Raw genomic sequence first — 24,271 nt, 5'->3', positions numbered from 1 at the left:
CACGTTCTCTTCCGGATGGCAGATGAAACTCACCAAAAGCGCGGTATGGCGGAAACACTCGATATTTGCAAGGCTGAGCCTCCCACGACAGATATCGATACCCTCGATATCCTACTTAAGACACTGCAGAAGATGGGTGGACATGCGGAGGAACGCAGCATGCTGTGGGAGAAAGCGGCGAAAGCGAAGCCCCAGGACCATGAACTTCAGATGCGATGGTTCACCTTCGCTTTTGATGACAATGATTGGAAGTCGGCGCAGAAGGTCAGTGCGAGGCCATCTCCAGCAAGAATCGAGGTGCATATGCTAATTACCTCCGCTCTTCTCATAGGCCACTATGAGTCTTCAAAAAAACTTCCCGAGGGAGCGCAAATATTATTTCTGGGCCATTTTCTGCAGTCATATGCTTGCTACTGATGATAGAAGCTCGGAAATGGACCGCAAGCTGTTCGGCACCTTGGCGTATCGTATGGCCTCTAAAGCCGCCGCTGATGTTCCCTCCGACCCGGTATGTTTGTAGTTATTTCGGTCTTTGAATATGATTGATGAGTAAAAATTTGGAACTTTGAGAGAGGCTAATGAAATGAGCTAGGCCCAATTATTGAGCCAACCCCGTGCCATTCAAAAGTCAGAGGAATTGCTGTTGCTGGTCAAGATCTTTGAGTCACAGAAGCGTTTTGACGAAGTTGTGAAAATTTTGGATAGTGAGAACCTGGGTATCAAGTCTCGTATCTGTCAAAATGACACGCACTTCATCGCACTCAAGGCGGAAAACTTGGGCGCGTCTCATATGTGGGAAGAGGCTATTTCTTTTGTGAAAGAATACTACACAGTACCCGAAGACGAACAAAAGCAAAAGCAAGTCCGAGATCTCGATGATTGGGTTATCTGGAACCTTTTGGTCGAAGCTGTGAAACATCTTGAAACCCCTGGGTTTGTCTTTCAACGTCACCTGGGTTTTGATTGGGAGCTAACTGCGTATCTAGAACCGCTGCTGACATGCGAAAGTTTGTCGAGAGTTTCATTGAGTTCAACCCTAAGTCACGTAACGCAACTCTGGCACGCCTTGAAATAATCAAAATCGCCATCAAGAAGGGCGAGATGACCATTGAAGACGATTTGCTTCCTATTTGTCAACAATATATTGACCAACACAAAGGCAAGCTTTACGCTTTCAATGATCTTCGAAGGATTTTGGATGGCGATAAAGAGGTTATGGCACAAATGCTAAAATACCTGTCTGAAAATGTCGGCGAAGGCAAGGATGTAAGTTTCCAATTTCCAAATGCTACTCCTGGACCATTCTTACTAACTTCGACATAGGCCGTCGTACCTACTATCAATTCTCTTAAGTTGGATTACTGCCTGAATGTTTCCGCTGTGGATAACCCCTCCAAGCAAAAGCTGGAAGAGTTAGTCACGCGCTGCATGAGCCTGTATCAAAGTTCTGCTACGAACGAAATTGCGAAGACTGAGAAGAACAGTAAAGAGGAATCATCCACTATCGAAAGCCAACCGAGAGATGATCTATGCATCCTTGCAGCCATGGCCATACTGAGTGGAAACAATGACCAATCTGATGCCGCATCGCATGCTTCTTTCGTCCGTGCTGCCGCAGTCCTTGAGCGTCTCATCATCGATTCACCACACAACTACCAGGCTCTCCTGATGCTGGTTCGTATTTACCTTCTATTTGGAGCGGGATCTCTTGCCTTCGGTACCTTCAACAAATTGTCTGTGAAGCAGATGCAGTATGAGAGTGTGGCCCACAATTTCTTTACCCGTCTCGCTACTATTCATCCTCACTCAGCACCCCCAACCGAGGGTATTGAACGTAAGGAGTTCGACCCTCAAGCAGCATTCATTCAGTGTCTCAACTTTTTCCGCACTGCTGACCTGACCACCATGAGTTTCCGAACTCGTGGTCTTGAAGAGGGAAGCTATATCAACGTGGAGGAAATTGTTGAGCTACGAAAGCGTCTGTCGAACAGTATTTGTCGAAGACTATATGCTCTGGATGCCCGCCGAGCACAAAGACTGGTTGGTGGAGATCCATTAGGACGATTTGATGAAATCGGTAAGGATTCCAGCCTTTCTTTCGTGTCTAACACATTTGCGTTTGCTTACTGATGTCCAACACAGCCCGAAATGACGCCCCTATCGTGGATGGACGTGAATACTCAGCATTTATGAGTTGCGAGTTCCCTGGTCAACCTGATTTTGAGCGGTACCTCCGCCCAGGGCCAGCTCCAAGTGTAAGTCTTATTTCCCAAATTACTCTCCGATGGTAAAAAGTACTAATAATTTCTATAGGAAAACTGGCTCTCCTCGGCCAGAATTACAGACCAACTCTTCGACGTGCTGAAGGGCATTGCCATCCAAAAACCATTAACTCCTGAAATGGACCTACCGGACTTGAGTAAGCTGTACGTTTCAGAGCCTACCGACCAGACCGAGGTCGAGAAGGAAACTTCGAAAATCCATTCCGAGCTGCTCAGAGTGGCGACTTTCATGGCTGGGTCCAAGAGCACCACTACTGAGCAAGCTGACAAGGCCCTGAGTGAAGTTGAGGACTGGTTGAACGCGAAGAAGAGGAGTCTTACTCTGAATGAGACTGAGGTTTCCCCTCTCATGATCTCTACTGCAATCTGTCTGCATGACGGCACCCCAACGGCCGCAACGTGGGAATATCTTCATGCTGTTTTCACCCTCCTCGAGACCCTCAAGGCTCTGTCACTGTTGGTTGCTTCAGCTTCGCGAAAAAGTTCCAAATCCGCCAAGTTGTCAAAAGAACGTGTGGACCGACTGACTGGGTTGATGTCCGAGGTATTTGAGCTCAGCCGGTCTAACACTCGTGCTTTGAAGCAGCGCATCTCTGCGCCGGGTGTTCTGAGCTCGATGGTCGATCTAATGATTCAAGGAAGTGAGTCTGACCTTCATTCGAAGGACTTACAGGAAGTACTAGAGTCATCTTTGGGAACTTCTGAGCTCGAACTATTCTGTGGTTCTTTGATGGAAAGCTGGGAGGAGGCTCTGGATGGTGTCATGAGGGTGAAGCTGTGATGAGTGTAACAATTCACGAGTATCATGAGATATTGTGGAAATTCAATACCAAAAATGTTCATTTAGATGGAAATAGAGCTAAACGATCACGACGTTAACTATTTCTTTGATTGGCCATAATGTCTTTGAGGCATGTTATCACTTTTGTATTCATTGAAATAACTTATTGCCTCAGGCAGAAAGTCGAAGTAAAAAAAACAACCTTAGTCATCAAACGTGAATCTTGATTAGATAATAGCCCTAGCCCTAGCCCTTCGCCTATGCATAGAGTCCCGTGCCAAGACCCGCAATTGTGCGGTTCCCGACGACACTAGGGGACTTTCACACGACTCTCTTCATTCCCTTCTTCGACAACCACCGCCAACCCCTTCAGTCACCAACCGTCGAGATGGCGCAGGAACGCACCGGTATCATTGCCGGCACCAACCACGGCCGCGTACGTGTTCTCCAAACTCCCTGCCTGCAAATCCCCGAAGCATCAATCCGGATATCCTGTTCCCTTATCAGTTTTTTTCACGAGTCGGTCTTGGGTCTCAGTTAGTCAATGGAAAGATAAGGGCATGTCAGAACGGCAAGGATCTACTGGAGGAATCATTTGAAAAGAGTCTTGAATGACCAAACAATGTGTGGTGGAAAATTTTCAGATTTGCGACATGGACATGGAAAAAGATCTTTGGCTGGCATCTGAACCCAGACTTGCCTAAAACCGAATCGAATGAGAAAACCGATACACGGGACAGTTCATTTGGAAGGAGCTATTTGCATGGGAGATTAACGTTGCATCAAAACAGACGAGCTAATGATCTACACAGAAAACCACCCCCTTGAACACCCCCAAGTCCAAGATCAGCCGTTCCAAGGGCCAGTCTTCTCGCCGCACCCAGTTCGTCCGTGAGATTGCCCGTGAGGTTGTCGGTCTCGCTCCCTACGAGCGCCGTGTCATTGAGCTGTTGAGAAACGCTCAGGACAAGCGTGCCCGTAAGCTCGCTAAGAAGCGCGTACGTTTTCCCGCCACCATCCTCGCACATATTATATGAGTGTCCGTGTTCGATTTGGTGTGATTTGAATGAATGAGATATGTCTTGAGTTTCGGAGGTAGTGCGGAGCAATTTTGCATATTTGCCACCTGAGAAGATTTTATTCAACCCAGTTACAACAAAGTGCATACTCACGTCTATCTACTGGAGACTGATCTCTCGACATTCACATTTATATCTATATCTACCAATCTAACCGGCAATCGCATAAATTCCATCTTTATGTCAAACGACGACTAACAATATTCTTTTTAGCTCGGTACATTCACCCGCGGAAAGCGAAAGGTCGAGGACATGCAGCGCGTCATCGCTGAGGCCCGTCGTGTCCAGGGTCACTAAATGTCTCAATACCGTGAACCTCTTTTCTCTTTCGTTTAACGACTTGAATACCTGGCGCGCGCAACGAACGAAAAAATGGACTTCCGGAGTCTTCTCTCACCTCCACGCTGGCAGGTCTACTAAGACTGCTTTATCTTTTTGGGCCTATAGCGTATGGCTTGCGGAAGGGGAATGGGAGTTTGATTTGTGACTACCGGTGGATGATGGGGATGGCAAAAGTGGGATCCCTTCCCTAATGGAAGAGAAACCATAATGAAAACATTGTTTCAATTCATTACATTATGTGCCTTTGTAACTCTCGTAGACTGTATGGCCTGGGGTATCCTGTCTAAAAAGTCTATTTCTCGGCTGTTCTATGAATGATCGTTATGCATTTTTGGTAGCAGTATTTCAAGCCAAAAGATCTTGGACGCCTGTGGATTTCAGATGGATCGTTGATCACTCTCCGCCATGGCAACTTGTTTGGGAAATGAATATTTATGCAATATATTGGCCTGGTCTTAGGGAAGCTAAAACATCTACCTAGCTTTCGAAACAATAAATGCAAAGTCCATCGACCTTTCTATCTCATCATGACATGTTCGTTCGAGTCACATCATTTGTAACATCAAAGTCATTGCTCTACTTGATTTCTTCTTTCTTCATTTCTTCCCCAATTTCAGCCACTTAGGCATTCCCTTCTTCGCTCCAGGCTTTCCTGTATCCGAGCTACCACTGGGGCCTGGCTCGGGTTTTGACGTAGCGGCTTCCTCAATAATCTCCGGTGGTTGCTCAATCTTCAATTGCTGTGCTTGGCTGCGGAGTTCCGGGCGCAATATCTCAGATCGTTGTTGGTGTGTAGCCGAGCTTGCATTATCAGCCCAGGTGAAATTTACTAAAACCCGACCTTGCAGTCGGAGGTCTTTGATTAAAAGGAATTCAGTGTCAGGAATGACATTCGCATGTCCAGCACGGCCTGGTGCGGCGGCGGCGAAAGCGTTCAGGGCGAAATTAATCTCTCCGTATGTTGGGGACAGACAGCTTCGTACAAAGCCATGCAATGACTGGCCTGAGTCTGATGTCCCGAATTTGGCAACTACTTGGCTCTGATCTGGGAAGCGGATCTTCACGTCGATCTCGCGGATGTCTGCGCGGCGCTTATCCTCTGCGGCCGTCTTAGCAGCTATCTCGGCGTCTGTTGGTAGGCGCTGGGGACGGGAAGCTTCGTTCAGTTGGCGTTGATGGGCTTTGGCATGTTCGACAGAGGGGATGTAGTCTGCTTCGTTGTATGATAATTGTGCTGATAATGGTATATTTTCAGATGGAGGGGAAAAAACAGTAACTGATCGGTTAGATGCCGAGCCAGTTTGCTCGGGGGCTGCTTCGGGTGCAGTAGCTGGCTCAAATGTAGATTGTTCTGGTTCAGGTTGTGTGGTGCTATCCTGATGTTGCGGAGCTGTATTCTCATTGTTTTGAATGGCCGGAGGAGCTGCAGTTGTTTGAGTTGGTTGTTGCATTGGCGTATCATCTCCGCTCAATTTGAAGTACTCGCCGATCTTCACCATCGCTTCTTCAAGAGGCTCTTCCGTTCGTCGAAAGCTGAGGCGAATAAGAATATTCCCACTATTAAAGCCCAGCTGTGCAAGAGACTTCTGCAAATCTGTGAAGCTTGATAGCTCGCGCTCCAAAACCCGAAGAACCGGAACCTCATAGTACAATCGCCCGGCACCAGAATCACCACCATCTGCAGCGGGCACTCCACGCGCTGTAAGATTGCGTGCAACTGTGCTGCCTGCAACTCCCGCTTCAAAGTTGCGTAACACCAGCCAAAGTGTAGTTGTACTTGGAAACTTGTCTAGTATGCGTCCGTTCGGAGCACCGCGAGCTTCGGACTCTGGTAGTTGAAGGGCTACAGTGACGACGGAGGGAGATCGGGATAGTTGAACCAGTTCTAGCTTTGCTCCAGTGGTAAGGCCTGACAAACGGAAAGAAAGGGACATATCCAGCTGTTTGCGATTGTGCCTGGAAGTTATACTCATTTAGCATGATATCATTCAATGCGGGGGTTCAGAAACACGTACTTAAGAGCATACTGATTGGAGTTGTAACCAAACTTTGTACAAGCTTCTTGCAAAATATCCGTAAGGTGTTTGGCTGGGGTTGTCTTCACAGTTGCCCGCCTGGCCGTGGAGTCGATTACCACGACGTGGGCGCTCATTGTTGCGCGGGCGGGGAATGAATTTGTTGCAAAAAGAGCTCTGAAAGGTTGGTCTAGAAAATTCAACAATCAAAAGTCGAGTCCGGTAGTTCGAGCCTATCTTTAGGTATACAAAAACTGCATACAAAAGCGGGGGAAATTTGTAAGGTGGTGGAATGATGAGAAAGCAATCGAAGAGTTGCGGGCAGATAGAGCCACCGACTAAACAGGCAGCGGTGGTGCGGCGTCATCCATCCGAGCTCGCGCACCTCACAGCTCCCCGTCATCAACACCTCTGCCCCATCAATCACCTCCATCATCCCTTCCCAGCCCTCTATTTTCAACCCGCGACTTTCTACAGAGCTTCAGCAATTCTGTCCCGGTCTATATTGAATAAAAAAATACCGCAATAATGGTATGGAGATAGGTCCCTTGTCCTGTTTGTTAGCCGCGAGACCTTGAAAGCTAACCTCCTTGTCCCCATCACCAGGGCTCTCCCTTCGACATCAGTACGCCCACTTCTCCCCAGACGAAAACATATTCATCAAGGCGCTAACAATGTTCTAGATGGTGGTGCCTGTGTCGCCATGGTGGGCAAGGACTGCGTCGCCATTGCCTGCGATCTCCGCTTGGGCATGCAAGCCCTGACCATCTCCAACAACTTCCCTAAGATCTTCAACTATGCCCCATCCACCTACCTTGGCCTGACAGGTCTCGCCACCGATGTCAATACCGTCTCCGATCTCTTCCGTTACAAGGTCAACATGTACCGTCTGCGCGAGGAACGTAATATCGCACCCCAGACCCTGGCCAACCTAGTCAGTTCATCGTTGTATGAGAAGCGGTTTGGTCCTTTCTTCGTCAGCCCTGTGATTGCTGGTATCAACCAAACATCTGGGAAGCCATTCATCTGTGGGTTTGACAGCATTGGCTGTATCGATCTTGCCAAGGACTTCATTGTGAGCGGAACCGCCAGCGATCAGCTGTTCGGTACCTGTGAGGGTCTGTGGGAGCCAGATCTGGTATGTCATTGAGTTTCTTGTCTCTATTTATCGACATAAAAGCTAATTTGTGCTCCTAAGTCACCCGAGGATCTTTTCGAGACCATCTCCCAAGCTCTATTGGCCGCGGTGGACCGTGACGCACTTAGTGGCTGGGGAGCCCAAGTGTACATCATCGAGAAAGATAAGGTTACCCAGCGTCTGCTGAAGGGACGACAGGATTAAAGAAACGGAGCGGTCATGGATGTTCGAGCTGGTTATTTTGGGCTTTCTGTCGGCTTTCGAGGCAGATTTTGGCGTCTGAGGTTTTCACTAAGTGACGGGGTGCCATGGACGGCCAGGATGGAAATGTTACAGCAGTGACATGAAGACAGTCGAGCTTTCGGAGTACAAGATGTGCTCATCACACGACTCTTTTATTTATCCCCCCTATCACGATAATACACCCCGTCATCAATGTCAATGTCACAGCTTTGTTGCATATTCCTTATGATAAACTCAATTCTTGAAAGAAAACTTCAGTCCTCATTTCTTGTCCTCTATACTAATATCTAGTAACCGTCTCTTCCCTCTACCAAAGCATACGCCGCCCCATCTTTACCATGAAACTCCTTTAGATCCTGTGCAAGTAACTCTGGAACCTCCCAAGCTGCAAAATGTCCACCACGATCAAACTCATTCTCCTTCACAACATTGCCAATAACTCTATACCAAGCCATAGGCCACATAACCAGCTCTTCCTTAAACTGGGCCACCGCAATTCGAACACTTGCAGGCGCAACAGACGCAAGAACCTGTGAAAGCGAAGTCCAATTCGTCACTTCCACTCCCACATTCGAATCCGCCTCATTGACCTCTGGCTTCTCCACTGCAGCTTCGTAATAGATTCTCATCGAAGCCGATGGCCCAGCTCTCGAGAAATAGTAAATACTCACCCAAGTCAAAATCTCTTCATCTGTCCAGGCATAGCCCTCCGACCAAGAATGCAACTTGTCGTATATCCACGCCAGCAATGCAACAGGACTATCGTGAGTACCATAGCCCAATGTCTGTGGTCGGGAAGATTGCTGCTTGGAATAGGCGTTGTCGATGGTAATGTATCCCAGTGTCCTTGCGATGGAGGCGCGATCCTTTGCGGAGAACGGGACGCTAATGAGAGATGATAGGAAACGCAACGGATTGCGCCAGGGATACGGTGGAGGACAGGGAATGAAGTTGACATGGATAGCTTTAATGTGCTGCGAGTAGTATATTGTCATTGTACGGGCAAGGATGGCGCCCCAGTCTCCTCCTTGGATCACTGGTGAAGTTAGCTTGGCGGCTTTGGTTTGGGGGAAATGGGATGTGGGGGTATTTACCGTATTCATCGTATCCTAAGGCAATCATCACCTTGTGAAGAGTTTCAGCGTACTGGGCCAGTCCAAAGCCTCGCTAAAGCGGTCGCTTGTTAGCCATTTAACTTTAATATAGACCAAATTCCACCGCAGTTCAGAGTATATCTACCTTTTTAGCTCCTTGTGAGAATCCAAAGTTAGGAAGAGATGGCGCTATAACATCAAATGATGCGACATCGTCCCCCTTAGTGAGCAATGGGATCAGCTTGGTAGCTTCGAGGAAGTTTCCTGGCCCTGAATAACATATTAGTATGTTGGATGGACTGAACGCTCTTGGGGTGTACATTACAGCCATGAATGAATAACAAGGGAATTGAGCGAGGATTCTCAGATCGATGATGCACAACATGGATATCCAATTCGCCAAATCCATCAACCCAGACAGGAACGGTGAATTGCTTGAGCTGCTCATTTAATTTCTTTTCCTGGGCACGCCAATCGAAGCTCTCGCGCCATGTAGTGACTAATCGTTTCATGTCGTTGAGTGGGACACCCATGCTCCAGCCTACATCATCAAGTTCATCGGGAAAGGTCGCGAGCTTGAGCTTCTGGTGTAGTTCCTTGATTTTGTCATCGGGGACGTTTATAGCGAACGGAGTGGCTTTTGTCATTCTTTTGGTCGAGACGTTTCACCTTCTGCTTGGGGCAATTAACCAATTGCAGACAGTAATGTAGAATTTCGACAAATTTTGCACATATGTGGAACTGTGGAAATGTATACTCTACATCTATGTCTAGACCGAGGGATTGAAGTTCTTCCGATGTTGATCGTTGTTAACCCCCGCCTACGTTGTTCCGCCGATCAAGCCTCGGCATCACACCCAGTGCCTCCCTACTATAGTAAACTTAATTGAAAACCCCATTCATTATAAAGCTTGACAGGATTGAGGCACTGGAGGGAATATTTCCAAGCAGGACGAGTCTCTTGCTCATATGCTCAGTTATAAACACAGAAAAAGTGGCTCAGACCCATTTGCATTACAAACAGGAGACCCACAAGCATCAGCTGCATTGAGAAATCATATCCTAGCTGGCAAAACAATATCGCTAGCTATTCACTACCCAAAGTTGCTGTAAGACATTAAGAATGAGGTGAAGATTAATCCTCATTGCTAAGAAGACCAGGACGCAAAAATGTGATGGTATCAGGGTATTTTACAGAAAACTATTCTTCAATCTGTCTATATACAATGCATTGAATGCTGAAACGTTCATTCACGGTTATCGTTCACCAATCTTCCATACTCCAACATGAGGCGCCACCAGAAAAGTCTCATATCTTCACTGCGGAGTACACGGCGCGACCACTGGTAGCTGCTTTCAGCAATCTTCTTGCCCAGTGCCAGCCCCTCCTCCTCTTGCGTGAAGTAACGAACAATTTCCGGGAAGTCCCGAAGGTCCATGCTGATCGGTATATAATGAACCCATGGAATTAGCCAGTCATCATGCCACTCTTGGTAAAGAGTTTGCTTCATCACGGCCGATTTAGACATCAGCAGGCGATAGAAGCGCCCACTGAGACCATTTCCATCCAGGTCGAGATTATATCGTGCTCTATATCCATCATCTATACCGTCTCTTTCCCCATCCAAAATGTGCAAAACGTCATTCTGTTCCATGCATGCTAGATCGTCACATTGAATGGCGGCCGAAATCCGCACCCGGGTAGAGTTCGAGATAGCCGCAATAGTGGAGGTCACTGGAACCCAATCTGGCTTTCGTTTAGCCGGTTGCTGGGGTCGAAGCAGCAAATCAATTGGATAGCTTTCGTCCATCATCATCAGTGCTAAACGTTGACGCTGTAGTGACCGCCAATTCTCGGAGGTGGAGTGGCCTCCTGTATTTGACCCCGTCCAATAAACAATATTGTCTTTTTCTTCCCAGTCCATATCTTCCCTTTCTTTGTATTCTCCCGTTCGCAGTTTCTCGGCATAAAATGGACTTGGGTAAAGCATATCATTGAAACAGGAAGCTTTTGCTTGAGAAAAGATTGGGACGAGGGAATGGGTGATTGTCATTGACTCTGGATGACGAAGACCAGCATGAATTTTATGAAGCTCGGGAAATTGACAAACGTCCTTTCCCAATGTTACATTGGAGAGAAAGCCCATCTCGGTCAGGAAAGGAGAATGCTTGGCCTTTAAAGAAAAGTCACGCGCCATCGTGTCAGGAGCACATGATAATGACAAAGCATCCCAAGTATCCTGCTTTCCAATATTCAAGAAGTCGACATGTTGGGCAATTTCTGGATTTACTCCTGGGGAAACTGGAGTTTTGTCCCTATTACTGGCAGCATTTAAGGCATGAGACAGGATATCGTGAGGTACAACAACCTTAGCCTCGTCCATGGTGTTCATCGCAAGAGTCAGATTGGGTAGGGTTTCAAGGACCTCCGAGTTAAACCAAGGATTGAAAATCTGCGGCATCCAGGTGGCAGGATCGTCAAAGGAGGGCCTTGTACGCTGGTTAACAGTGAACCGATACATGCCTTCCCCTCGGCTAGCATCAATCACGTTTTCAATACGAGCGCGAATATCAGATGGAGCAACACCCCACAAGGGCTTCAAAACTGACATCATAGAGTCAAACTCGTCCACTAACAAGAAATTGTCTCTCTGAGCAGCTTGAAACCACTTATCAAAATTTGGAGGAGGTTTCCGGCCATATCGGCGCTCGTACTCTGCACAGCAAGCACCTAGCGTTCGAGATTGTCTATTGACCATCGCATTAAACTCAAAGTCGGCCTTTGCAGCAAGGTGGTGAATTGGATGTGTGGATGAATGTAGTTCAGTTCGTAATTGATAAGATTCCAAATGCCATAATACTGAATGTCCCATGAGAATGGGCAGTATGGGGAAAACTGCCATAGCAATAACTCTTCGCCGTGTTGTCGATGGAGGAAGATGAATGACACCCCATACCAGTGATAGAACAGAAATCAAAGGGGATAAGAGGGACACTTGAACTGATTCTGCCAGAAGGCTTTGCATCGCGGTTGTGGAGTATGAATCGATAGTTGCAGCTGCAAAAGTTTGACCACCCATAACCTTTCCATGAGTAAAAACATAGTGTTAGCTGAGATTGATTTTATTGAGTGTATTGATTGAAATATTCTGTAAACACGCACCAAATAGCCAGTAGCTGCCAGTCCTGCTGCAGTGAAAAGCGCCAGTAGTACCATCGGCCATGCTAACATAGACGACGGGGGAAATACCAGCAAAGCTCCTATGAGAATGACAGATACGCGAAAAACTATAACCTCGAGCATCTTTAAGGACGGGAGCTGTAGGCTATTCTCCCGGCACGTATCCAATAAAACAAATGCGGATGATCTCGCCATGACAAAAAGAACCAGAACCAAGGCCGAAGAACCAGTTAAAGGGTCGCTAAAGTGGTATAGGAAGAGTAGGCATAGTAAGCACAGAGCTGATAGTTGTAGGTAGTACCGGAGTCGTGAGGTTGATCGTAATAATTCGTTATGGCCTCCTGGCTTCGGCAAAGTAGGCGATTGTGAAGTTCTATATGACAGTGCAATGGATATAAATGCCGCGGCGAGTGGCTACATCGAGTTAGCCAATATTAAATACCGGTCGTCAAATTAGAAAGCAGACATACCATTGCCAATACTGTATCATGATGCACCATTAAGACACGCGCCCCAGCAATGCAAATTGAAGTGCTCCATGTTATCCAGTTGAAGGCGTATATCTGGTCCTGCGACAATATACCATTGTCGAGCGCCGCTGTCGGCTGTCGTATAAATTTGTGATGCAATTTAATCGCGACATACAAGAATATCCAGCACAAACACTCAACACGAATGTCGAGGTTGTATTTTAGTATGTGTTGCGAGTACTCGATTGTGAGCGCGATAGCGGCGGCGATAGCGTATGTAGTGCTATAATCCATGGCTTGAGTATATTTGTTAGTAAAATTTCAGATTTTGGAGTTAAGTAATGCGATACCCACTAGCTGGTCCATCTACCTCATTTAATCACAGCATGAGAATGCTCCTGGGTTTTCCTTGCCGGCGATACCAACTGCGTGCTAGGGTGGAGCGAAGAAAGAAAGAGAATGATAAGACGAACGATAAGACAGATCAACTCATCTCATGAATGATCAGGTACTGGGCCGAGGCCAGCGAAATGAGATCAAATTCTGCAGGGGAATGGGGAGTGTAGAGAATGCCCAGGTGGCTCGTAGCCGTCGACTGAGGGAGACCTTTGCCTTAGCGCTGGCCCCAACGGATAGCGCGATTCTCACATCTTGAGGGAACGTGCAATTGGCGATGCTAGTGATAGCGCCCCACAATATCTGCACCCCTATCACATCGGCTAACTGGCGGAGCGGTTGAAAAGATACTTGTTAAGGCAAACCCTGAGACAGATCACGTCATGGGCTGGCGCTAACGTAGGCTGAGAGACCAATTATAATAGTTGTCGCCCAGTGTGGATCAAATAGGCCAAGGTACTCCATGCGAGTACGGACTACGCCGTAAAAGCAGGTTAGATTTGCGGCCGGGCGGGAAGATCCCTGTTGAAACGAGCCGTTTCTATAGGGCAACCAAACCCCACTCAGGCCACTGGAGCGTGATTAGGCGGAAGGCCGCACGGCCAGACTTCTTTTTGCGGCCAATAGACTTCCGAGAATCCCGCCGCACCCAGCATTCGCTTGAGGGGCTCACCCGTAAAGGAGGTATCTACCCGATGCCCATGTGCCTATGTGTACACTTCGTATCTATCTATAGCCCTCATCCCTGTACATTTCTGTGATAACAAACACCCTTAACTGTCATCCACCCTCACTAATTATATGAGACCTATATGTGCCCAATTTTATTAAATTACAGCCTAAATATAGATAAACGCCCGGCTATCTTCTATATAATTGTATATGCCGAAGTGATATGCGCAAAAGGCGTGTATAGGTACCATTTGAATGTAATTTGATGCGCATTCAAGTTCGCTCTGCTGGTTCCTAGAGTTCAAGTTGTGTGACCCGGTGCCTGGATTAAAAGTGCCTAGGTGAATAAGCATATTGTAAAATCGTCGGTATTGTGATGATCATGATGTTGCCTGGTTAGTAAGTGGCCCGGCGAGCTCTATAACTTATACTATAGTAGCAATAATTAGACCTCACGGTTTGGAAGATTCTTTATCAAATTCAACGACATTTCCATATGGACTAAGCAATGTTTCATAAGACGTATCTTGAATCCTGCGAGTGAACACTTACAGAATACCAGGCTTTTCCTGCTTTAATCCCTGCTTGTTTAATGCATTAGCGTATTCCTGGACAAATGGGCTTGATCAAGGGCCCCATATAACTAAACCGAAAACGTTACTCTGTGAAATATGGTGCAGGACTGCTCAGCTAGTCACATTGTCCCCCTCACCCTCCCCCCGAAAATTTCTCCCTGAATAATTTCGTTTCTATAGCGGTTCCTGGTCTAAAAGGCAATCAGTTGGTATGAGCGTTAGGCGCGGGCTAAGTCTATTCCTTGATTATCCTCCGTCAAAGTTAAACACTACTTGTACCGCCTGCCGCCCCCAAGAGCCTTGATCTTAGAAGGGAAGCCTTGCTCGCCCAGGTACGATCGTCAATTATCAACCTTCATCCAAATACACACACCTCTCACTCATTATCTCATGTAAATTCTCGCGTCACGGTATGTTGAGTTTGCATTTCGGCTCATTATAACATCCCTGCATCCTACCAAGCATCCAAATACGATTCACACTTGTATATGTTTGGCAAGTATTGACTCCTTCTCAGAAATGCAAAGGTCCTTCACCTGTTCGATTATCTTCCTTTGGGAGTTACTACTCTTGAATAATGTCTCTGCTTCGGCCCCGTGGGGCATGACTTGGTCTGACGATACATTTGGATCTGATGGTCCCTGGCACGCTGTTAAAGTCAAGATAGGCGCCGATGACACAGTAATAGCGATGTATCCTGGGGCATCATGGACAACCTGGGTTCTTTTGAACACACTTTGTAAAAACACAACGGATATCTCATCATACTGCTACGGAGACCAAGCTGGTCTTTTTGATCCTGACAGCTCTGACACCTGGAATGGTGATTCTATCTCTCTATCCCCCGACAATGCGTGGACAGACAGGAAGTGGGGTTATACGGATGCAGTCGCTATGCAAACCCTTGCCTACCGGGCACTTGACTCCATAGATGTTGAAGGAACCGGAACGGCAGATTCGAATTTAATTGCCGTTGAACAGGGGTATCGAACCTACCCTGGTGGTGGGATATACCCTCTAGACGTGGGCGTCCTTGCGTTAGGTGGGCCAGACGTCAATCAAACCTTTGCTGAAAATGATGGCCCTCCGCTGAACGGCACATTTGTTACCAGTTGGCTTTCTGAGCACAACGTGATCCCATCATATTCATATGGAATGCATATTGGCTCTGTCCAATTCGGAATCTCTGGTTCTCTCTACCTGGGAGGATATGATCAGAATCGAGTGATTGGGGACATTTCCATACAACCAATTGATAGTGGAGAGCTGCCAATTGAACTGCTTGACATAAGCATCGGAGTTGTGGAAGGCGGGTCGATTTGGGGATCCTCCAACGTTACCGGCCTGATGGCACGATCCAACACATCTTTATCATCTGGGATGAACGTTGCAATTGACGCAACAAATCCATATATTTATCTACCTCAGAGTACATGCGATGCAATAACCGCCAATCTGCCCGTGTCCTATAACTCCGAGCTCGGCCTATACACGTGGGACACAACCAACGAGAACTACTCCAAAATAATCACTTCCCCTGCCTATTTGGGCTTTACGTTCGTCAAGGATGATATCAATACGGAGAGGATTACGATAAAGGTTCCTTTCGCTCTGCTGAACCTCACCCTCTCACCTCCTCTAACCAAAGTTGACACACCATACCTTCCACTCATGCCTACGGATGATACTCTAGTGTTGGGTAGAGCTTTCCTACAGGCAGCCTTTTACGGTGTACATTGGTCACAGAAATATTGGTTTCTATCTCAGGCTCCGGGTCCAGATGATAATTTTATCTCGAACGTTGTCAGTATAGATCCAACTACCACTACCATTAAGGGGGCCGACGATAGTTGGGAAAGCACCTGGACATCCTACTGGACTCCCCTGACTTCTAATAGCGCTGGTAACAATTCTGCAACAACTTCCAACTCAACCAGCTCAACCAGCTCTTCATCAACTTCCACCTCAGCTGAAGGTCTATCCACGGGTGCCAAGATAGGCATTGGCGTTGGATGTGGTTGTGCAGCCATCGCGATAATTGGCGCTGTCGCCTGGCTTCTAATACGCCGCCGCCGGCAAAGAGCCAAGGCCTCCGAAGGGCCCCCAATCCAAGAGTGTACTGGGCCTCGGCTTGTCCAGCCACAAGGCGTCCCAGTAGAAATTGCTACCCGCCGCCCCGATAGCCGGCACGAGCTGGGCTATGATCCTGGATTTGCCGGCTATTATGAAAAACATAGCTCGGGGCACAGGAGCACAACCACAGATCCACATAGCTCTACTGGGAGATCCGAGGGTGGTGAAAGAGGCACCAGTGAACGTTATGAACTTTTTTGATGTTGCATTCTTGTACTTTTAAGGAAATTAGAACGAATGGTGTGCATCTTAGTGGGTTTGCCGATTCTTCATATGCCAGTGGATACATAATCATGAACAGAGAGACTTTTCCTTTCAAATAGCGACTTTGTTATGGAGTTAGTCAACATGCCTAGATAGTTAGTATAGTTAGTTCAGTTCTATGACTCTCTTCGCGCCAAAATTCTAAGGTTGCAAAGCATTGTCCACACATTTGCAAATTTCAAATAGAACTGACATGATCTTATATTAAGCCTAAGAAATACACTGTCGTCGATTCAAGTTGATTCTCAGTGTACTAGTAGTCGCTCATTGTGTTTTCTGCTGAACACAAGCAACATTTGTTACACGCATCCCTCTCCATGCCTACCTCCCAGCTATAAACAACTAAGGCTCGTTATGGCGATCGGCCACATATTTAATATGCTGTTTGACTTCGTCTGATTTTGGTTTAGGATCCAACTCCCTACTCTCAGCGTTAGCTCCTGCGCGGTATACCTTGAAGGATTCATCTTTATGATTTCCTTCCTTCGGATTGGATGTCGACTTCTGGGGTATTAAATATACAAATCGTTTGTCAGGGGTTTCCTTTTTTGGCCAGAGGAGTCCGGAAGGATTTATCGACCTTCAGCACTCGCTTCATGATCTTGACCTTTAATTTTGAATAGCATGGTCTTGCTGTGGAATACCATTTTGCGCGGATAAAATGATGCCGCGCAGAAGAATAGTTGGTATCGAGTAAGGTTTTTGTTTTCGCTGCCTTTCTCGGTATGTTGTCGCTTTACCACCTCTCGGTCTACTTATTCTTCTATCTTGAATATTGTAGTCTCAACCCCCATTGGCCTCAAGATAATTTAGTAAAATATCGGTTGAGTGTCTAGTAACTTGAAGCTACCTTTACTAGTACCAGGCCACATAAAATCATGGCATATTATGTATTAATCTGTTTATCTATGTTCGCAGGTGCCCGCCCATGAACACTGGCAGTCAGCCCGAGTGTATACAGTATAACTATGGGCCTACTATCAATGGATGTCATACCAGTGCTCAAGTGCGCCGGACCTCTACATTTCGATATACTAGTAGTACATACCTATACGATCTCTCAAATCGCAGTAATTGAAAAATTTCAATGCTACGAACGAAATATTGCAATCCATACTAAAGCTCTAGTTTGCTGAGAGTACCTTGATTTCAGACTTTTAAGTATGCGAGGGAACTACTGGTAGCCGGCCAATATGCTTTGTGGAATATTACTGGGGCCAATAACCTATCCAATAGAAAGTATAGGAGTGAGACTAAGCGAATTTTGGTGCTTACTTTGACTTCTAAAGCAACATCCAACATTTTGAAAGGCATATATACTCTTCTAAACTAATATTTACTTCCAGGGCTATCCGCATGCAGACTTCTCGCAGGTACATGCTTAGTAGACACCAGTAAAGACATGCTGTGCATGATGAATGATTCTTGTAGGAAATTACCGAATGGACCTTTAGAATGCATGATTTCTAGGCAATCCAAAACTTCAAAACCCCGAGGCAAAGAAAAGGAGGTATTGTACAATTTTTTTCATGCATCAATGTTGGACGAACTCACAAACCTTGAACGCGATTGGAAAACCCCACCAATCCACTCTTCAAGTCATGATACCATTCCAATTTGGAGCTGCATCGCATACAGTACACAGATCCATAATTCGGTAGCAAAAGACATCCGACCGTAGCCTATGGATACTGAATGCTGGAGTTAGGGGCGCTCCTAATAGTGGGGGAAATATGCGAGATCAATCAACTAAATGCTCGGTGGCAGAGAATCCAACCAATAGGTGATCTATCACCTAGCACAGCAGGATTTAGATTTTGACCGGACCAGATCCAAAAGCCCCGCATTGTCGCAAGTGAATGGAAAGTGCAGGGGTATCCTGGTTGATAAGCCGGGCTTCTAAGCCCATGATATGCATGTACAAAATTTTAATTTTTTTGTCTTTGTCTTAATTTAACGTGCCCACGTACGGAGCCAGATTCTATAACGTAAAGATCATCATTATGGGCCTGGTCTGACGAGGTGGGAGGATTGGCCCCTTCAGTGAGCGGGCCTAGTCATCTTTTAGTGTATTTAGGTACTTTTAGGTGCATTTAGTAGGTCTTGGTACTTTCCGCGACACGAGTACGAAATCGGTTATGGTTTAAACATTTTTAAAATTTTTTGTGATTAACAGATCTGATTGATCTCCCCCGCAAGATTTGTTGTTGTGGTCGGACTTGTATGAGTATTGAGGTATAAACTTCAATGTTGTGGTGGTGGTATGAGCTTAGGTGTGGCTGTTTTCCACCCCTTTATCTTCAGTCACACCAGACACAACTCGGTCTAGATCCGCCGATCGTGCGGTTGTCCGTCTCCGCAGAGGGCACAGTGTTATGAACCCATAGTACTTTTTTTTGTGGCTTGGAATTTTTACTGTATGAATTGGGCCATTGAACATCGAGAAATTTAATGGTGATTTTTTATTGCTTTTGTATTATTTTGACAGCTGGAGGAGACAGCATTGAAGTTCGAGGTCAAGTTCCTTTGTCCCTGTTTCAGCCTGAGCGACCTGAAAGTGTCTAGACCGCCCCAGAGACTCGGAAAATCCCCTCCTGTCCCCCTCTTGCACCAATCCCAATCTCTCTGTCTGTGAACACCTTGAATTGACCTCTACAACTTGTGTCCTGGGAGTGAGCCATGGTGTGTGCTACCCCGGCATAAACCTTCAAATTACGACCAAAATCAAAAAAGAAAAGAGAAATTCAAGACAGCAATCACCCAAAGAGAAACTAAGAACATTACAACCCCCCCCAAAATCCCACATGGATCATGACCGACTCGCCCGAACCCGATGCCCCCAACTCCCTTCATTCTCGTTCCGCCATGACATTTCCCTCCTGCAAATCCGAATGCCTTACTGAAGGTCTCGCTACAGTACCGGAGGATGGGGATATGCAGTTTGACGCGTCTGGCCGATCCTGGCAAGACGGCGCCCAGTCCGCCGCCATTGAACACCTGGTCTCGTTGAAGCAGGGCTTGAGAACGTCAGATACCGAGCTGTTCTGGAAACGGCTCATGGAGGATATCACATCGATCAGTAAAGCACAATATGGCTTTGTTGCCCGCCGAGTACACGGCGGGGAAGCCATAGCGGAACTGGGCGGGCGCCGGCCGTCCCTCTTCGGAGCAGTTTTTTACTACAATGACGGCTATCAAAATTTCGGCCTACAACGAAACCGGTATTTCGCAGGTGGGAATCCTCTTTTGCACATGGACCACGAGCGACCGTGCTTGATCCCCGAAAATCTGAAGTCCTTGGTGTCCTTCGGAGATGATCAGTTACCTTTTCCTGCCGAGGCATACCTGGCCATTCCACTTTTCTCAGAGGGCAAATGTCTTGCATATCTTGGTTTGATGTGGTCAGCCGAAGGTACGCGGAATCGAAATTTGTCCTGGTCGTTCCTAGAAATGGTCTTGCATTCCCTGGAGGATATGATTGTTCAGCGGCTACTGCAGGATAAAGTTTTTCCAGAGCAGGAGACCTGCGAATTTCCACCTGTCCCTCCAGTTCCTCAACAACCACAAACAGCAGACTCTCAACATACCTCCGATTTCAATTCGCAGCCACTGAAACCTTATGCCCGCAGTTTGTCTCATGAGTTGCGGACCCCCATGCAAGGGGTGGTAGGCATGCTTGATGTAATGCATGCAACAGTGCGGGAGGCTATGGAGAGCAAGACACCCGTCAAATCAGGTGGGATTTTTCAGGCGCTCAAGGAAGGTATTGAGATGGTACAGGACAGCGCAAGACGTGCCGTCGAAGCAGCCGATAATGTTGTTCATGCGTACGACCTAAACATGCAGGTTCCCAAAACACCCACCCCGCAACAGGAGGAAGAGAATAACTTTTTCCCTGGTCCAAATCCACCGCCCGAATCTGACGAAAGTCGACCAAGCATCTTTATCGAAGGCAACAATATCGCAGTGAATCCATACAAGAGGCGGCGAAGTCTTCCTCTAGACATGGCTTCATGCTCAACACGCCCCGCCCGTAAACAAAGAGTCCGTGCGGCATCATCGCGGCAAGAACTGTCACCCCGCAGTGAAGAAGTCAAAATCGCAGTACACGAGAGCGACCAGATCGTTCACGCCACTCCAGCCCGGCAGATCGAAGAAGTCATGGCACACATGGTAGATCCGCGTCCGTCGATTGCCGTCCGACGTTCTGCACCTCACCTCCTTCTGGAGGGTATCAACATGAACTTAAGAGGCCCGGCTTTACGTTTCACCAAATTGCGGGATTTGCTTCGATTGGTGATTAATGAGTCGCTTCACGTTGGCGGTCGCCCTGATTCTGCCGAGAGCAATGCTACCGATTTCGGCGAGAAGATTGAGATTCGATCGAGATCCTCCAATGGCGAGATTTACACCAAGACCGTGGATTGGTCTGTTGATCCGGCATTACCTGATACACTTCTGGCCGACGATCGGGATCTTGCTAAACTGATATCCTGCGTCTTTTTGAACGCCATTAAATTCACCAACAATGGCACTATCACTGTTTGTGCAACGATGGACGCCAAGAGCAACGATGTCTTGATTCTTGTGCGAGACACGGGCCCAGGCATCCCAGCTGCGTTCATTCCGAATCTTTTCAAGCCCTTTGCCCGGGAAGATGCGTCTACAACTCGAAGCAAAGATGGATTGGGTCTTGGTCTTCTTGTGGCCAAGGGACTTTCAAGGAAGATGGGCGGCGATTTGATCTGTGTTCGTTCATCAACCACAGGACCCGATCATGGCTCTGAGTTTCAAATTCGAGTTCCCGTGAACCAGCATGATGCTTACAGTCGTCCTGGCACTCCACTTGAAAGAATAATGACTCCACCGATTTTCAACGAACACGTCAGGACCGGTAGTGGCAGCAGCTTTGTTTGGGAGCCTACATTATCGAGCTCACCTTCTCAGTTACAGCACCAACAGCTTCAGCAGCCAACGCCCAGTACTGCCGATGAAAAGTCATCTGAGAGTCCGTCTCCGCCCCTAGTAGTAACTCGCCCTCAACTCAACCCAAGTGCTATCTCCCAAGACGCATACGACAAGCGACTCGGAGAAAAATACCCATTGCGTTTCCTCGTCGCAGAAGACAACCGTATCAACCGACGTGTGCTGGTCAACATGCTACGCAAACTGGGGTATCGTGATGTTCTTGAAGCGGCTGATGGTAGAGAGGCTGTGCAAATTGTTGAAGAGATCCTCTCCGCGTCCACCTCGCCCACCGACTTGGCCGAGTTCCCCAGCACCCTAGAAGCACCAACCAAGACCAACCCATCACCCGCCGCAGATATTAAACCCATTGATATTGTGCTTATGGATCTCTGGATGCCCAAAATGGACGGTTACGAGGCCACTTCTCGCATTCTTCAAATGGTTGATGACCACCACAGCCAGTCCTCTGGTTCTAGTAACGCATCCCCAGATGCCCCCAACCCAGATCCAATGGACATGGACCCAAAGCCGAGTTTATTACGCCTGCCGCAGCCTCCTACTGTTCTTGCCGTGAGTGCAGACGTCACTGACGAGGCATTGAACCGCGCCTCCAGAGTGGGAATAAAGGGCTATATGACAAAGCCATACAAATTATCCGATCTTGAACGATTGATCCTCGGGTTCTGTGGTAGTCTTGGAGACACAGTCCCGATGGTGACAACGTAAAAACCTTCACGCATCCACCCATCTATCCAAGCATTCTTCCATCCTCTTTTCACTTCCTTCTGGCCCAGCATTCAGCAGCCAATATATACCCATGGAACTTCAGCGTTCCTCTTACATTTACATTTAACGTTGCCATAGTGCTCCGTTTGCATCTTCATACAGTGCATGTCGCTGTTTGGCGAAGATTATCTATCTTGCCATTGTTCATCTGGCGTCATTTGTTCTTAGGCCATTCTTCTTTTCTCTTCCTGCCATATACCAGCATATTTGGCATTTACATTTCTATACACCTGTTTATTACCCTTTACTCTTTGCCCTGGACATAATGAATGATGAACCCTCAATCAACTATCCTATCCTTTAAGGAAAATGTGTCTCTGCCTTCGTTTTCACTGTGATGGATCCAATCTTGTCTTGTTACATGCACTCTCAGAGTCCATGTCTAAAGCAACCCTTCAAGTTACTTAGTACATTACTTAGGTAGCAAAAAGACCAACATGAAAGAATAAAGCTGTCATTACATCCATTATCAAAATCGACATCGCGCTAATCATGCGGATCCAAACACTCCACGCCCCATCTTTTCTCGTAGATATAGACCAAATGCTTCCTTCCCTATCATAACAGATCCATACTTCGAACATATGCTCTTTGAATACAGCAACATCCGAGGTAGATAACCTGTTAAAATACCAGAGAATATATTTCCAGCAACGAAGAGAACCCAAACACCCTATTTAAAACGACTAATCAACGAATCCTCGATTGAATCGGACATGATACAACAAGAGCTGAAACAAGATGCAAGGTGTAAGTTTGGTATAATAAACCACAAAACAAATCAGGGCTTTAAAACACATTCAGAATGGCATGTTCGTTTTTGGTTTTGGTTTTCAATCAGATAATCCCCACCACACTAAGTCAACTTCTGCTTAATGAAGAATGACCGCAGATGCGAGAGTTGCCATGCACAAGCAACAGACAGAATAGCCAATTGGATCAGGGTCCAGCGGACAACACGGGAGTTAGTAGTCTCGGACTGATCACGGAACTCGGCCTCACGTTCCTAATAAAATAAGATAATTAGCATTGCACTGACAAAAACTCGGGCCCTTTCACTGGGCTTTGGGTAGAAAGAAGAGTATCCAAGAACAGAAGCAACTTACACGCTGGTAGACCTGCTCCCTTCGAATATCATGTAAACGACCATTTAGATCCTTCACACGCTGCACGATATCCTTCATCTTATCCTTGTCTTCCGTCTCAATCTTAGAAGTCTCTCCAATCGCAATGTCAAGGGATATCTTAACCGCGCCGGGGGTAGTAGCGAGCCACCCAGTCGAGGCGTCGGTTTCAGCCGTGAAACAAATCTTGTGCTGACCGGCATCGGCAGCGGTGAAAGTGAAGCGGCCGGAGTGGTGCTCGCGCTTAGAGACGACGCGGTGGTCATTATCGAAGGTCTCGTCGACGGTGATCATGATTCGGACGCTGTGGTCGATGGCGTAGACACCGGTTGAGGGATTGACAACATAGCTCGCGAAATTTCCTATTTAACGAAGCAATGTTAACAATGTCATTGCGATAAGACCAGCAATGTGTAGAATTGAAATGCAAGTCTATCAATTTCTATCTGAATTGATTCATACCTGCTACCAGGGTGTCCTTTGGCAAGTCCTCGTAGAAGCACTTAGGTTGACGACCATCAGCATAGAAGTATAGTGCATTAGCCGGGACGAGGAAAGAGAGAAAAGAAAACAAAGCCAGTGTGGCTGTTGCCCATGACAAGGGAGCCGTGAGAGCCATGTCGTAGAAAGTATTCAAGGTATGATGCCCAGCGATGGTATTCGGACCTCCCTAATTGTTCTGGACAATCAACAATCTGGCTTCGCGCTTGATCTACACCGCCTGCTGG

General features: G+C 47.1%; 10 protein-coding genes across 10 annotated transcripts; 5 read left to right on the top strand and 5 right to left on the bottom strand.

Annotated features, from left to right (window-relative positions):
* Window positions 1–15: 15 nt before the first annotated feature.
* Window positions 16–3,063, top strand: N7478_006961 (MDM20/NAA25 family protein; the record flags this gene model as incomplete). Its single annotated transcript, XM_056923175.1, has 7 exons — window positions 16–264; window positions 332–508; window positions 593–933; window positions 987–1,266; window positions 1,324–2,077; window positions 2,143–2,255; window positions 2,314–3,063. 7 exons carry the CDS (start codon window positions 16–18, stop codon window positions 3,061–3,063), a joined length of 2,664 nt encoding a protein of 887 aa, XP_056781212.1.
* Window positions 3,064–3,451: 388 nt separating this feature from the next.
* Window positions 3,452–4,439, top strand: N7478_006960 (60S ribosomal protein eL36; the record flags this gene model as incomplete). Its single annotated transcript, XM_056923174.1, has 3 exons — window positions 3,452–3,499; window positions 3,876–4,061; window positions 4,356–4,439. 3 exons carry the CDS (start codon window positions 3,452–3,454, stop codon window positions 4,437–4,439), a joined length of 318 nt encoding a protein of 105 aa, XP_056781211.1.
* Window positions 4,440–5,080: 641 nt separating this feature from the next.
* N7478_006959 (putative UBX domain protein) lies at window positions 5,081–6,636 on the bottom strand (the record flags this gene model as incomplete). Its single annotated transcript, XM_056923173.1, has 2 exons — window positions 5,081–6,440; window positions 6,500–6,636. 2 exons carry the CDS (start codon window positions 6,634–6,636, stop codon window positions 5,081–5,083), a joined length of 1,497 nt encoding a protein of 498 aa, XP_056781210.1.
* Window positions 6,637–7,027: 391 nt separating this feature from the next.
* On the top strand, window positions 7,028–7,841 carry pup3 (proteasome core particle subunit beta 3; the record flags this gene model as incomplete). Its single annotated transcript, XM_056923172.1, has 4 exons — window positions 7,028–7,030; window positions 7,106–7,124; window positions 7,183–7,637; window positions 7,698–7,841. The coding sequence occupies 4 exons, from the start codon at window positions 7,028–7,030 to the stop codon at window positions 7,839–7,841; spliced, it is 621 nt and encodes a 206-aa protein (XP_056781209.1).
* Window positions 7,842–8,167: 326 nt separating this feature from the next.
* On the bottom strand, window positions 8,168–9,621 carry N7478_006957 (epoxide hydrolase; the record flags this gene model as incomplete). Its single annotated transcript, XM_056923171.1, has 4 exons — window positions 8,168–8,916; window positions 8,975–9,047; window positions 9,120–9,244; window positions 9,300–9,621. 4 exons carry the CDS (start codon window positions 9,619–9,621, stop codon window positions 8,168–8,170), a joined length of 1,269 nt encoding a protein of 422 aa, XP_056781208.1.
* A 600-nt stretch (window positions 9,622–10,221) lies between these two features.
* N7478_006956 (uncharacterized protein) lies at window positions 10,222–11,733 on the bottom strand (the record flags this gene model as incomplete). The annotated part of the gene is made up of 1 exon (XM_056923170.1): window positions 10,222–11,733. The coding sequence occupies one exon, from the start codon at window positions 11,731–11,733 to the stop codon at window positions 10,222–10,224; it is 1,512 nt and encodes a 503-aa protein (XP_056781207.1).
* Window positions 11,734–12,486: 753 nt separating this feature from the next.
* On the bottom strand, window positions 12,487–12,919 carry N7478_006955 (uncharacterized protein; the record flags this gene model as incomplete). The annotated part of the gene is made up of 2 exons (XM_056923169.1): window positions 12,487–12,528; window positions 12,626–12,919. 2 exons carry the CDS (start codon window positions 12,917–12,919, stop codon window positions 12,487–12,489), a joined length of 336 nt encoding a protein of 111 aa, XP_056781206.1.
* A 1,868-nt stretch (window positions 12,920–14,787) lies between these two features.
* Window positions 14,788–16,602, top strand: N7478_006954 (uncharacterized protein; the record flags this gene model as incomplete). The annotated part of the gene is made up of 1 exon (XM_056923168.1): window positions 14,788–16,602. The coding sequence occupies one exon, from the start codon at window positions 14,788–14,790 to the stop codon at window positions 16,600–16,602; it is 1,815 nt and encodes a 604-aa protein (XP_056781205.1).
* Window positions 16,603–19,476: 2,874 nt separating this feature from the next.
* On the top strand, window positions 19,477–22,359 carry N7478_006953 (ATP-binding response regulator; the record flags this gene model as incomplete). The annotated part of the gene is made up of 1 exon (XM_056923167.1): window positions 19,477–22,359. The coding sequence occupies one exon, from the start codon at window positions 19,477–19,479 to the stop codon at window positions 22,357–22,359; it is 2,883 nt and encodes a 960-aa protein (XP_056781204.1).
* Window positions 22,360–23,275: 916 nt separating this feature from the next.
* On the bottom strand, window positions 23,276–24,162 carry N7478_006952 (p24 family protein; the record flags this gene model as incomplete). The annotated part of the gene is made up of 3 exons (XM_056923166.1): window positions 23,276–23,425; window positions 23,526–23,905; window positions 24,006–24,162. 3 exons carry the CDS (start codon window positions 24,160–24,162, stop codon window positions 23,276–23,278), a joined length of 687 nt encoding a protein of 228 aa, XP_056781203.1.
* Between the last annotated feature and the right edge of the window lie 109 nt (window positions 24,163–24,271).

Source organism: Penicillium angulare, assembly GCF_028827245.1.
Source record: "Penicillium angulare strain IBT 27051 chromosome Unknown utg000004l_segment0_segment0, whole genome shotgun sequence".
NCBI lineage: Eukaryota > Fungi > Ascomycota > Eurotiomycetes > Eurotiales > Aspergillaceae > Penicillium > Penicillium angulare.
The sequence above is the reverse complement of the archived record's forward strand: the minus strand, read 5'-3'. Positions and strand labels throughout refer to the sequence as shown.